Source organism: Petaurus breviceps, unplaced genomic scaffold, assembly GCF_028583685.1.
Source record: "Petaurus breviceps papuanus isolate PSGF00001 unplaced genomic scaffold, PetGlider_PUasm1.0 77, whole genome shotgun sequence".
NCBI lineage: Eukaryota > Metazoa > Chordata > Mammalia > Diprotodontia > Petauridae > Petaurus > Petaurus breviceps.
This window is the reverse complement of record NW_027186492.1, coordinates 22,527,518-22,542,317: the sequence shown is the minus strand read 5'-3', so window position 1 is coordinate 22,542,317 and position 14,800 is coordinate 22,527,518. Positions and strand designations below refer to the sequence as shown.

The 14,800-nt window shown below is 35.9% G+C and overlaps 1 protein-coding gene across 1 annotated transcript in view; it reads left to right on the top strand.

Annotated features, from left to right (window-relative positions):
* The window catches only part of LOC138175288 (cation channel sperm-associated auxiliary subunit beta-like), a 214,697-nt gene that overhangs the window by 64,677 nt on the left and 135,220 nt on the right, over positions 1–14,800 (top strand). Inside the window, exon 10 of the mRNA XM_069105681.1 lies at positions 746–927. Within this exon, the coding sequence (XP_068961782.1) occupies positions 746–927 (182 nt within the window). The remainder of the gene's footprint in view (positions 1–745; positions 928–14,800) is intronic.

Sequence of the window (14,800 nt, the reverse complement as noted above, 5' to 3'; positions counted from 1 at the left end):
ACATTTCTATCATTAAAATTCACTAATGAATAAATATTTCATTTCCTCAGAAAAATTTATTAAATAGCTAGGTGCTATATGGATGTAATATTATTACTTCTCTTGATACCCCTGTAAATGTATGAAAATACAGCATAGCATATTTGCAAAAGTATGGGGGAAAAAACAAAATAGGGGGTTTAATGCCATATGATTAATTTCATTGGAAAGTGAGCCAAAATATTAAATAGATCAATCAAATAGAAATTTAGAGTTTTGCCCAATAGTTTCTTTGCAACTCTTTTTTTATCTGCATAGAGTATCTTCCTCTACACCTGTAATGCACTCCCTTCTCTTCTGTACCTCTCAGAATCTTCATCTCCCTTCAAATCTCAGCTCAAGTGCTATCTCTCCCATGAGACTTTTTTCCCACTTCTTGGTGTTCTTACTTCCTTTTCAAATTGGCTTTTATTTACTTTTCTGGGTGTGTTTTTATTCCTGTTGGCAGGATTGTCATTTTTGCCTGTATATACTTAGTGTCTTTCTTGTTTGGAGCAGACATCCATTTTCATCAGTGCAGTGAGCTCTGGGTGAAGAATTTTTGCTGCTGGTGTATACCACCACCTGCTCTACACCTAATAGTTTTTTACATAATGGACACAATAATATTTGTATAATTACTTTGAATTTTGTAATACTTTGTAATGAAAAATACCTAAATACAGAAAATAACAGTTCTTCATTTGCTGTTTTCTTTTCTCTCTAGATCTGGATTTCATACGATGGAGCTAACAGTTTTGAGATAATTGGAAATTTCAGTGATGTCATAGTTTTGAGCTGCCATTCTGTTCGTAATTCTGAAATTGTCTTTCTTTCTAAAGAGTCACATGTATATATTTCTAAGGCAGGTGAGGCATTCACATATAATAATGGGAATATGGGGCAGATGTTAGATTCCAGATATATTAACTATCTAATCAAACTTTATTAACTATCTAATCTTAAAATCCTTGCTCAAAATCCAGGTATCATTCCAAGATCTCTCTTATATTATTATTTATAACCAAATTATAAACAGACACATTAAAGTTTAAAACAAAATTTTAAATGTTCCTAAGAATATTGGCTTGGCTAAAATCCTTCTCTGATTCCCTTATCATGGCATGGAGTTGATCCCATGTTCTTGAAGGTCATGGCAGCTGAATACAAGCTGTTGTAGGTCCTACCAAACTGGAAAGGCTTCTGGTAACAGGATGAATAATAGATTCCATACATGTTTTTGAAAGACCAGCCCAAGTATATAAAGACACCCCTAAAACATTGGTCAATAGGTGATAAATGTTTTCAGTTACATCAACTTATGAAGACTATCTAGATACCAAAGCACAGAAGGATTTCTGGCTGCATTGATGGAAGAATTAATCACACTGATGAAATCATAGATCCTCAGTTACCTGGTATATCACTATCAAATAGCATAGGTAAAAATTTCCATAGTTATAACCATTAAAAGAAGATCCCAAAGTGAATTTCATTTCCTAAAGTAGTTGTGTGGCACTCAAATTCTGTGTTAAAGTTCAATCATCAACCTATTTATTGATATCTGAATAATAAGGTAGCTTCATTTTCCATTGGTAGTTCTGCTTGATTTCCTGCTCTCCCCATCCCTTTACTTTCAGCTTTCTTTTGTGTATTGTCTTGTTCCATCAGATTATAAACCTCTTCAGGGCAGTGATTGTCTTTCTTTTTCTTATTTTTCTTACATGTACTTACATTTCTATAAGTTTCATCTATTTTCATCTTTTGTCAATTTTGACAGCTTGCTAGATGTGAGGTAAAAGCTCAGAGTTGCTTTAATTCACATTTATTTTATTAAAGTTATTTGAAGGCAATATTTCTCATAGTTCTTAAAAGTTTCTAATTATTTTGAGAACCATTTATTCATATCCTTGGACTATTTATCAATTAGGACATGTTTAGCTGTCTTTATTTGTTTTAGCTCCTTATGTCTTTGGATATCAAAATCTCTTCAAAAATATTTTATGCCAAGATTATTTCCAAGTTGATGTATTCTCTTCTTATTCTAGTTACATTGATTTTGCACATGTGAAACTTTTAAATTCAGTTTATTTGGAATGATTTTCTTTTGCCTCTTTTGATTTCTTTTGTTCCTTGTTTACTTAAGAATTCATGTTGTTATAACTGTACCTAATGATAAAAGTACTTAATCCCATTGTCTTCTAATTTTATCTTGATAGTATGACCTTTGGTGTTGAAATTGCATACCTCTTTTGAACTTATTGTGATACATACTAGAAGCTATTGGTATAAACCTAATTTCTGCCAAAATGCTTTTCATTCCCCCCTCCCCCCATCAGTATTGTCAAATGGAGAGTTATTTCCAAGGAGTTTATTAAGTTCTTGAACTTATAGAAAACTAGGTTATTTCCTATTTCTGATTCCTATTTATATCATCCATTCCACTTATTTGCCTTTCTAGTTTAACTAGTATTGAAATATTCTTAAGATTACTGTTTTCTTTTTTTAAGCAAGCAAGTTGATATAGGTTATACATGCATGGTCATGTAAAACATTACCATATTAGTCATGTTATGAAAGAAAACACAGACCCAAAAATAAAAATAAAGTAAAAATTATGTGTCTTTAATCTGCATTTAGACACCATCAGTTCTTTCTCTGGAGATGGATAGCATTTTTCAGTTTAAGACCTACACAGCTACCTTGGATTAATGTATTGATGAAAAGAGTCAAGTAATTCACAGCTGATTATCTTACAATATTGCTGTTACTTTGTACACAGTACATTTTGCTTTGCATCAGCTCATGTACATCTTTCTAGGTTTTTCTGAGAGCATCCTGCTCATCATTTCTTATAGGAAAATAGTATTCCATCACAATGACATACCACAATTTGTTCATCCATTCCCCAGTTTAAGAGCATCCCCTCAATTTCTAATTCTTTGCCCCCAGAGAAAAGCTGCTATAAATATTTTTGTATGTCTAGGTCCTTTTTCTTTAAAAAAATTTCTTTTGGAATAGTAGTCGTATTGCTAGGTCAAAGGGTATGCATGGTTTTATAGCCTTTAGAGCTTAGTTCCAAATGACTCTACAGAATGGTTGAATCAGTTAACAGCTCCACTAACAGTACATTAATGCCTCATTCTCCCCACATTCCCTCCAACATTTGTAATTTTCCTTTTCTGTCCTATTAGCCAATCTAATAGATATGAGGTAGTACCTCAGAATTGTTTTTATATACATTTCTACAATCAATAGTGAACTAGAATATTTTTTCATATGACTATAGGTAGCTTTGATTACTTCATCTGAAACTGTGTATATATTTTGATCATTTATCAATTGGGAAATGGCTCTTATTTTTATAAATTTGACTCAATTCTCTATATTTTGAGAAATGAGGTCTTTATCAGAGAAATTTGCTTCAATTTTTCTTGTAGTTAGTATTGCTAAGTACATTTTCCTCCATCCTACGCCTCTTTCCATTTATTCCATTCTCTCTCTCTTTTCAGACTGTCTCTCCTCAAAAGTGTTTTGCTTTTGACTACCCCCTTCCCAAATCTGCCCTCCCTTCTATCACCCTCCCCCTCCTTGTCTTCTTCCCTTCCCCTCTCACTTTAAGGTAATATAGATTTCTATACTCAATTGAGCATATTATGTATTTCTTCTTTGAGCCAATTCTGATCAAAGAATTTCTGATCAAAATTCTGATCAAATTTCTGATCAAAATTCTGATCAAAGAAATTCTGATCAAAAATCCACTCATTTCCCCTTTTCTTCCCCCCTCTTACCCTCTACTGTAAAAGTGTTTTCTTGCTTTTTTATGTTATATAATTGGCCCCATTCTACTCCCCTTTCCATTTTGCCCAGTACATTTCTCTCTCGTACCTTAATTTTAATTTTTTAGATATCATATTCAGCTTACACCTGAGCCCTCTGTCTATATATACTCCTTGTAACATCTAACTGCCGTAATAATGAGAAAGTTCTTATGAGTTATAAGTATCATCCTCTCACGTAGGAATGCAAACAGTTTAAGCTTATTAAGTTCCTTGTCATTTCTCTTTCCTGTTTACCTTTTTGTGCTTCTCTTGAGTCTTGTATTTGAAAGTCAAATTTTCTATTCATCTCTGATCTTTTCATTAAGAATGCTTAAATGTCCATTTTCCCTCTCATGGCTTATACTCAGTTTTTCTGGGTAGGTAATTTTTGGCTGTAGTTCTAGTCCCTTTGCCCTCCAGAATATCATATTCCAAGCCTCTATGATCCTTTAATGTAGAAACTACAAAATATTATGTTACCCTGACTGTGGTTCCACTATATTTGAATTGTTTCTTTCTGGCTGCTTGCAATATGTTCTAGTTGACCTGGGAACTCTGGAATTTGATTATAATGTTCCTTGGAATTTTCATTTTGGGGTCTCTTTCAGGAAGTGATCATGGGATTCTTTCAATTTCTATTTTGCCGTCAGATTCTAGAATATCAGGGCAGTTTTCCTTGATAATTTCTTATAAGATAATGTGTAAGCTCTTTTTTTTTTATCATGACTTTCAGGTAGTCTCAAAAACTTTAAATTTCTTTCAGTTTTCTATGTCAGTTGTTTTCCTGTGAGGTATTTCACATTATCTTGTATTTTTTTTTCATTCTTTGGTTTGCTTTAGTTTTTTGATTTCTCATTAATTCATTTCCTTCCATTTGCAAAATTCTAATTTTTAAAGGATCATTTTCTTCAGTGTTTTTTTTTAACCTCCTTTTCCTCATTGGATTTTTGTACTTCTTTTGCCATTTGGCCTAGTCTGTTTTTTAAGGTCTTATTTTCTTCAGTGTTTCTTATGCCTCTTTTACTAAGCCATTGACTCATTTTTTTATGAAGCATCCCTCTCATTTTTCTTCCCATTTTTTCTTTACTTCTATTACTTGATTTTTAGCATTCTTTCTGAGCTCTTGCATGACCTGGGAACAATTCATACTTTTCTTGAAGGCTTTGGATGTAGGAACTTTGACTTTGTTGTCTTCTTCTGAGAGTGTGTTTTGATCTTACTTGTGACACTAGTGACTTTATATGGTCAGATCTTTTTTTTTTCCTGTTGTTTGCTCATTTCCCCAGTCTATTTCTTGACTTTTAACTCTCTGTTAAAGTAGGGTTTTGCTTCCAGGGTGGAGAGTACACTGTCCCAAGTTTGAAGGGTTTTTGTGCAGCTCCTTTCAGAGAAACTTGTAGGGACCTATGAATTTTCATTTCTTCCAAGGTGGTGTGATTTAAGGAGAGGTATATTTACCACTCTCCTGGCCTGTGCTCTGTTCTGTGAGTGACCACAAGTACTCTTTTTTGCTCTGGATCCCTGCTCCAGTGAGGTCACAAGCTCTGGTATGCTAGTGTTCCTCCTCGTCCTGGAACTGCCATCCAGGACTGCAACCCATATCCAAGTACAGGCAAAGCAACAGAATCCTGCCTCAGTACTAGCAAAGATAATTTTGTAATCTCCTTTTGATCACTTGTTTGAGACCCTCTAACTCTCTGTGGGCTGAGAGCTGTATAATCAGCTCCTGCCACTGCTGATCCGGTGGCTTCCAAGGCCTACTCCTGGTTTGCTGGGGCTGGGTCTGTGCTCCATTCTCATCTTGGTGCAACAGACCTTTCCTGCTAACCTTCTAAATTGTCTTTGGAGGGAAAATGATTTCACCTGATCCTTTTGGGGATTCTGTTGCTCTAGGGATTGTTTTATGGCATTATTTGCAGGTGTTTGGAGGATTTTGGGGTAGATCTCAGTTAAGTGGCCATCTTTTCTCTGCCATCTTGGCTCCCTCCTGCCCGTTACCATTTTTTAATATAATTTGAAATTTGGAAGTGTTAGTGTCCCCTCAACCCCTTTTAAAAATACATTTACTTTGAAATTTAATTTTTTTATTTTTTTAATGTTTTGTTAACTTCTTATTTACATCATTCATTTCCACCAGATTTTGAGTTAGAAATTTTCTCCCCATTATTCCTCTACCCACCACCCCAAGATAGCAGTCCCACAGGATATCCCCTTCTCCAATCTGCTCTCTCCCATATTTTCTCCCATACCCCTTTCGACTTTTCCAGTGGATCTCTATGCCCCAGTGCCTGTATATCTTATTTCCCAATTACATGTAAAATAGTATTAATAATAGTATGTATATATATATATATATATATATATATATATATAAATATATATATGTATATGAGTATTTGATTTTAAAACTTTGAATTCCAGATTCATTCCCTTCCTTGTCACCCACCCTTACTGGGAAGATAAGCAGTTCAGTATAGGTTGTACATGTATGGCTAATGCAAAACAATAACATAGTAGATATATTGTAAAACACTGACTTTATTTCCCTCCCTCCTACCCACCTCCCACTTGTTCTATTCTCTACTTTTATCCCATCCCTTTTCAAAAGTGGATGCTTCCAACTACCCTCCCCCCCCCAGCCTGTCCTCCCTTCTATCATTCCCCCTCTCATCCCCTTCCCCCCTACTCTCCTGGAGGGTGAGATACTCTATTTAGTGTGTATTTCATTCTATCCTCAAGCCAAATTCAATGGGAATAAGTTTGACCCATTCCCTTTTGCCTTCCTATTCTTCCCCTCCATTGTAACCATTTTCCCTTGACTCTTCTGTATGAGATAGTTTACCCCAATCTGTCTCTCCCCATCTCCTCTCATTATATTCCTCTCTGACCTCTTAATTTCACCTTTTAAGTATCATCCCTTCCTGTTAAATTGGTTCTGTGCCCTCCATCTATGTATACCTGTAAACATATATACACACATTCACATATGTATTCATATGCCCATATATATATATTTCTAATCCCTTCAACTACTGAGAAAAGTTTCATAAGTTACAATTATTGTTTTTCCATGTAGGAATGTTAATAATTCAGCTTTGATAAGTTCCTTATGATTTCTTTTCCCTGTTTACCTTCTCATGCTTCTCTTGCTTCTTGTATCTGAATGTCAAATTTTCTATTCAACTCTGGTTTTTTCAGCAAGAATGCTTGAAAGTCCTCTATTCCACTGAATGACCATATTTTCCCTGAAATGTGATACTCAGTTTTGCTGGGTAGGTGACTCTTGGTTTTAATCCCAGCTCCTTTGACCTCTGGAATGTCATATTCCAAGCCCTTCGATCCCTCATTGTAGAAGCTGCCAGATCCTGGGTTATCCTGATTGTGTTTCCACAATATTCAAATTGTTTCTTCCTGGCTGCTTGTAATATTCTCTCCTTAATCTGGGAATTCTGGAACCTGGCTATAATATTCCTAGGAGTTTTCTTTATGGGATCTTTTTCAGGAGGTTATTGGTGGATTCTTTCAATCTCTATTTTGCCCTCTGGTACTAAAACATCAGAGCAGTTTTCTCTCAAAGCACAACTTCCTGGAGGATGATTTCTAGGTTCTTACTTTGGTCATGGCTTTCAGGTAGTCCAATAATTTTTAAATTATCTCTCCTGGATCTATTTTCCAGGTCAGTGGTTTTTCCCATGAGATATTTCACATTGCCTTCTATTCTTTCATTTGTTTGGATCTGTTTAACAGCATCTTGATTTCTCATAAAGTCATTAGCTTCCTTTTGCTGCAATCTAATTCTGAAACAATGATTCTCCTTATAGAGCTTTTGAGATTCTTTTTCCATCTGGTAAATTGGGCTTTTTAAAGCATTGTTCTCCTCATTGCCTTTTTGAGCCTCTTTTGCCATTTGAGTCAGTCTTTTTTTAAGTTATTATTTTCCTCAGTCAGGCTGTTGACTCTCATTTCATAATTTTCTTGCATTGTTCTCATCTCTTCCCAATTTTTCCTCCACTTCTCTTACCTGATTCTTAAGGTCCTCTATGGCCTGTAACCAGTTCCTATTTTCCTTTGAAGCTTTTGGTGCAGGAGTTCTGACTTCACTGTCTTCTTCCTATTCCATGCTTTGCTCCTTTTTGTCCCCAAATTAGGAGTCTCATATTAGAATCTTCTGTCTGCTTTTTTTCCTTTGCCTGGTCATGTTGCCCCTTGGTCTCTTTACCCCTGGGCTTTTTGCCACAGTAGGACTCTGCCAGCAGACAGGGGAGCTTTCCTTCCAAATGCTAGGGTTTTCTCAGCTGTCAGAGGTATTAGATGGGTGCCTTCTCTGAGTTCTCCAGAAGCTCTGGCATGCTGGACACACACCCTAGGACCTCCACCCTAGGCTGCAATCCAGATCCAAGCAGGTTAAAGAAAGAGCAATTACCCCTCAGACTGGTGTTTGGTCCCCCTACACTCTGCAGGCTAGGAGCTGAAGCTGCCACATGACACTGGCTGGCTGTGCTGGCATCTCAGAGGCTTCTTGCCCCAGGGGTCAAAAGCCACGCACTTCCACTTACTGGGTCCTAAAATCTAGACTGCGCTGACCTCTCACTTTGTCCTTCGCATGTATATGTTGATAAATCTGGAAAAGGTCACAGCTGCTGCTTATCTGGAGTCCCTCTGGCTGGTGGCTGGTCATGCCCACTCTGGGGCTAAAGCCTAGGTCTGGGCTCAACTCCCAGAGTTCTGTGCTGGCTGATTCCTGCCAGCCTGCCAAGCTCTCCTCAGCGGCTCGTTAGCTTACCTGTGTCATTTTGTGGGTTCCACAGCTCCAAAGTTTGTTTAGAGTCCCCTTTTTATATGTATTGGGGAAGGTGGAAGCCAGAGCAGTGGGGAGGTCCTGCTTCTACTCTGCCACCTTGATTTCGCCCCCTACTTTGAAATTTTAGACAATTTTTCTTCTCCAAAAGAATTTTATTTTATTTTTAATCTATTTTCATAAAATGCCTAATTGTTAATTTGGTATGACATTAACTACATGTTAACTCAGGTAGAATTATTATTTTTCTTATCCTAGCATTGTCAAAGTAGGACCAATGAATATCCATCCAATTCTATGTCATACAGAATTTGCCACAGTGGCCAACAAGCATGGTCATTCATGAATCTATGTTGATGAATCCAGAGCTTAGCACAGTGCCTGACACATAGTATACACTTAATATATGTTTAATTATTGTTTGATTTATTCCATCTTTTGTTCCTTGAACCAATTAAATTTTGAGGATGTTATCGAACCTTTTAAGAAAAATAATTCTACCCTAGTCTATGTGGGGTAAATGTTGCTTCTATCACATTCTAATTTAAGAGCTATACCCATTCTTTCCCCATATTCTGACTTTCCTTCATGAGAGTACAATTTAGGAAACTCCAAACTTGCTTAATTAAGCTCCTAAGATTCATGAATTCTTATTCCTTTCTCTTATTGCTTGTAATTTTGCAGCATTTACTTTAGATTGCTTTTTTTTGATAGTCCTTTCCATTTCTCTGTTTATGTATTGATATCTCTCTCTCTTTCTGCCCTCCCCAACCCTGAACCCAAATTATTTTTTTTTCTTCATGGCCCCACCTTAAAAAACATCCATTATGAAGAAAGCAATATTTAATATTTAGTGAAAGCAGTGTCTTATGGCCAGACTCCCTTTGTGTTCTGAGTAAAGAGCATTGCTATCACATAACATCACTATAATCCAGTCTTAAGTCTATCTTATCTCTGGTTCTACTCTCCCAACCATTCCTACCTACCTATTCTCCCCACAGTTTTGAAGTTGTCAATTTTCTTGACTATATTGTCTTCATATATGTACCACACTATCACATCATCTAAGTGACACTTTCCCCATGAATATTTTGTATATTTGTGAGAGAGTGTGCTTCAGCTTTATGAGGAAAATGCTTTGTGGCTACTACTCTTACTATGCTATCCCACTAAATATTTTTGCTTTGAACTAATTGCATGGACTAATTAATGAGAAGCACACCAATTGGGATGTTAAGAACTACAGTGTTAAAAAAAATAGTTACCTACAAAAGAATAGTTACCCTAGATCTCAGGATAGCAATCTTTTGGGGACTGAACCTATGACTCAAAGAAAAAAAAATTGTCTGACTAACTCAGAGGGGACACTGTGTTGGGAAATGTGAACAAGGAAGTGAAAGAGCTAAAATTTCTTTCAGAGAGGTAAAGGTAAAAACAATGATCTAATAAGATCCGACAGAATATCTGTCCCCCCTCCCCCAGCCAAAATTATCAAGACGATTATTTGAAATACTGAACTGTAATAACTTCTATCATTAAAGATGACACTTATCAAAAAATTTATACAGAGCCTTCAGTGATACCATATAATCATAAAGCAAGATATTTAAAAAATGAAGCTTTGATTGCTGAATATTAACCATGTGGAACAAAACAAAGTTGGAAACAATTATTTTCTAAGCTATTTAAAGGGGCCACTAGGTGGTGCAGAATAGAGTGCTAGCCTTGGAGTCATAGTTCCAATCTGGCCTCAGACATTTACTAGTTTATATGACCCCAGGCAAGTCACTTAACCCTTTTTGCCCCAGTTTCCTCATTTGTAAAATGACCTGGAGAGGAAATGGTAAACCACTTCACTTTGCCAAAAAAAAAAAAACTCAAATTCGGGTCACAAAGAGTGAGTCATGACTAATTGCAAAACAACAACAACCAACTATCAAAAATCTTTCTAATAAAGAATTTCACTGATTTAAAAAAAATAATGTAACACTATTCAAAGTATTTGCAAAAGCAACTGATGACATCATGGAAGATAGAATTTTAGAAACTAAATTTCAACAGAAACCTTTTCATAATTAGTGGATCAGCCTGAACAATTTTTGTGCTGATCAAGTGAGCTTAAAATTGACTCTTCTTCACATTAATGAGGCATCTTTTTCAGCTGACAGCCATAAAAAACAAAATCTAAATCAACTGAATTTAAACCCAAAGTGTAGTATTAAGGAAATATTGAAAAAAAATTAATAATGGAGGGGCAGCACCTACCCTGGAGTCAGGAGGACCTGAATTCAAATCCAACTACAGACACTTAACACTTACTAGCTGTGTGACCTTGGACATGTCACTTAACCCCAATTGCCCTGCCTTTCCCCCTCCAAAAAAAACCCAACAAAAAAACCAATGAATTTTCAAGCTTATTATTTCCACTAAAATATTGAAAATTTTCACTAAAAATATTGGAAATATTTAATAAGGGTTTTTTCTCTATAAATAATACAAGTGATTTTAAATTATTTCATTTTATAAAATGAAATGAAAATCTTATTTTAAAAAATATCCTTTTGTTTGTTTTTTATACGCGGTATCGATCAGTGGATAGAAAGCTGACCTTGAAGCCAGGAAAACTTGGGTTCAAGGTCCACCTCTGATATATATATATAAAACCATGGACAAATCACTTAAGTTTTTTAATATTTTATACAGCTTCCTAAGACTATAAATTGCCAATAGGAATTAAAAAGTTTGGAGACCACTGGCTTAGAAGACAGGAGGATTGGCAGAAATATAAAATAATTATTAACTTCTTACTGTGTGCAAGTTACTCTGTCAAAAGTTGGTTATACAAAAGCAAGAAAGCAAGACATTCCCTGACTTCAAGGAATTTGCATTATAAAGGGGGAGAGAGAACAAATACATGAGGGCTAGAGAGAGAGCATGGTGCTGAGATGTCCAGGAAGTATAATGGGGGCCTAGAAGGTAAAAGCTCATCTCTTGAACCCCAGTGTCCCAGGAGTTGAGTCCAAGGTTTTTCTGTCAGGGAGGAAAGTGACTGACTAGATTAAAGGTGAAGTGATGGCTGGGGAGAGATAGGTAGACACAGAACTAAAAAAATGTGTATGTGGAATTTCTGGGGCAACAGGACAGCATTTAGCCCCTATAGCTAGGGAGCAGCAAAATTTTAATTCCAGAAGAATCCTTTGAGATCTTCTAACCCTTCCCTTCTTTTTAAGGATTAGCCTAGAGGAGTAAAGTAATATTTCTAAGAGTTAGTGACTCTTCATGACTAGGGTAGTGCCCATGATTATCTAGCCTAGAAACTATGGAGAGTCTAGGATTCCTTAGGTAGAAAGCAAAGCCCAGAGATTAGGCAAGCAGATGTTAGCCAGAGACTTCATTCTCCCAGGATATGGTAATACCATGCTCATCAAAATTCATTCTTCCGTTGGGGATCAGATGGATAAATTATGTTTCCAGTTATGTTAGCACAAACCAAACATTATTGGAAGCCCGACAAGGGCAGTTACCCAGTGGGAAAGAGTGATAACTTATCCCAGTCATATTTAAGAAAGTATTTGCCCAGGCCCAGGTAAAAAGTTGAATTTCATAATACTTTTTAAAATTTTCTTTCCAATAGGCATAAAAAAATATAACAAATTGGGTAAAATCAAACTAAAGCATTTTGGACTGTACTTTGACCAGATGGGCAATGATGCTGTAATTGCTTTCGACAGGAATTCTGAGAATTGCTTAATCACAGATACTTTATTTAGTGCTTCTGCGATTATACCGGTCAGTGATATATGTGTTGATAATGTGTAAAATATTTTTAAAATATGAATTGAGCACAGAATCACAGGGCTAACAGCTTTCTTATAGATAGATGATGTACTACTTTCAAGCATGTGCATTTTAACCTAAAATATACCCATTGCGAAATGGTCTTTAATGATAATCTAGTATATCAATCATGAAAGTCAGCACTTATCAGTCTAGAATCAAATAGATCTTTTTGGCAAATATTTTTTAAAAGTCCATGGGTCTTCAAGACCACAGAACTGAAGATGAACCTAATCAAACATGTTGAACTCAATTTACCTGCCTGAAATGGTAGGTGAAGAAAGTTTTAGGTATGTGGATGCTTATGCAAATATAAGGTGATATTCCAAATCACCAGTAGTAAGAGAAATGCAAATCAAAACAAGCCTGTGGTTGTACTTCAATGTCAAGTAATTTGGAAGAGATGACAATCAAGAGGAATGCTGTTGAGGTTGTAAGAAAGAAAGACACATTGATGCATTTTTTCGGTGGAGCTATAAATTAGTTCTGTCATTCTAGAAGGGAATTTACAATTATGCAAAGAAAATGACTAAAATGTCCATAGTCTTTGACCTGTAGATTCCACTGCTAGACATATGTCTCTAAGAAGGCAATGACAAAAGAAAGTCCCTAGTTCCATATATATAAAACATTTATAGGAGTATTTTTAGTAGTAGTAAAAAAAAATAGGAAAGAATGTAAATCTCTGTTAACTGGGAAATGGTTAAAGATGTAGCTCATGAATGTGATGGAATATTAATCATACTGTAAGATACTATGGGCATGATGGATCTAGAGAAGCTTGGAGAGGCATATCTGAACTAATGCAAAATGAGCAGTGCAGAAGTAGAAAAACAATATACACAATTACAGCTGTGTGAATGTAAAGAAAGTAATAATGGAAACTGTGAATGCTATTCAATTATATTGACCAAGCTTGACCCCAAAGAAGAGAATGAACCTCCTGACCTTTTTTTCAGAGTGGGGATACCATAGGTATAGAATAGTGCATATGATAGCAGACTTTTGTATATTTTGGTTAGGTTTCCTGAATTAATAATTTTTATACCTGGATAAGTTCCAACAATCACACACACTTTAAACTCTTCAATATCCCACTATTAGATAAACATGTACAATTAGTATATACCGGTGGTCCAGTGCATACAATGTTCTCATCATTCACCTTAACAATACCTATTCAATTGCACTGTCCCAGTCCACTGCCATGTCTTGTAAGAGACCACATGGTGCTCCCTTTGGGGCCAGAATCTAGTATTTTATCCATTTTAGAAATCTTTCCAGGTTGAAGAATTAACTTACCTGACTCCCCAGGCCACTGTGTTTTCCTACCTTTATTCTTTTTACCTTTTACATTTCCATTTTCCCCTAGGAATCTAATGTTTTAAAAAAAATGGAAGACACCTAAGTCATTCAGTCAACAAGTAATTGTTAAGTGCTTATGTGCCTGAGACTATGCTAAGTACTGGAATTAAAATACAAAGAATGAAATCCCTAGGATTCCCTAGGATTCCTAGGACAGTGGGAATGATCTGAAAACTCTGAAGAGTTTTGAATGTATATGTTCCCTATTTATATAGCATATACATAGGGAAGATACGTACATATAATAAGAATAATATTTATTTGGATTTTAAGGTTTGCAAAGCACTTTATGAATATGTCTCATTTTCCTCACATTCTGGGGTTATAGGTACTGCTGTCCTCATTTTACAGAGGAAAAAACTGAGACTGACAAAAGTAGTGTGACTTGCTTAAGGTCATCTAGCTTGTAAATGTCTGAAGTGAGATTTGAACTCAGCTCTTCCCTACTCCAAGTCCAGAATTCTATCTAGTATACCACCTAGATGACATATATAAATATGAAATGTACATATATATACACACACATGCATACATGTAAATATAGAATAAAATCAAGGTATGCAGGAAATCACTCTGAGAATCAGAAAAAGCTCCATATAAAAGGTGGTGCTTGAGATGCTTTTTAAGTAAGGGATACATTCTGAGACCTGGGCAATAGCTGTTTCAAAAGCATGGAGATGGAAAAGGGAGTTTTATGTGTGAGGAACTGAAAGAAGACCAGGCTGACTGGCTGGACCACCAAGTGTGGGCAGGAGAATAGTGTCCAATAAAGTTGGTAAGACAATTTGGGACCAGGGTGTGAACAGATAAGGGCTGGCAGTATTGGAGAATACGTTTTCTTTAGTATGCCCCCATTCAGTCTGCATCTCACTTTCTCTCTAGACTTAACCAGAGAGTTCTGGGGGAAGATCCCAGATTAAAGATATCTGGTGGGGCCTACTATTTTTCCTCTTCTTTCGCC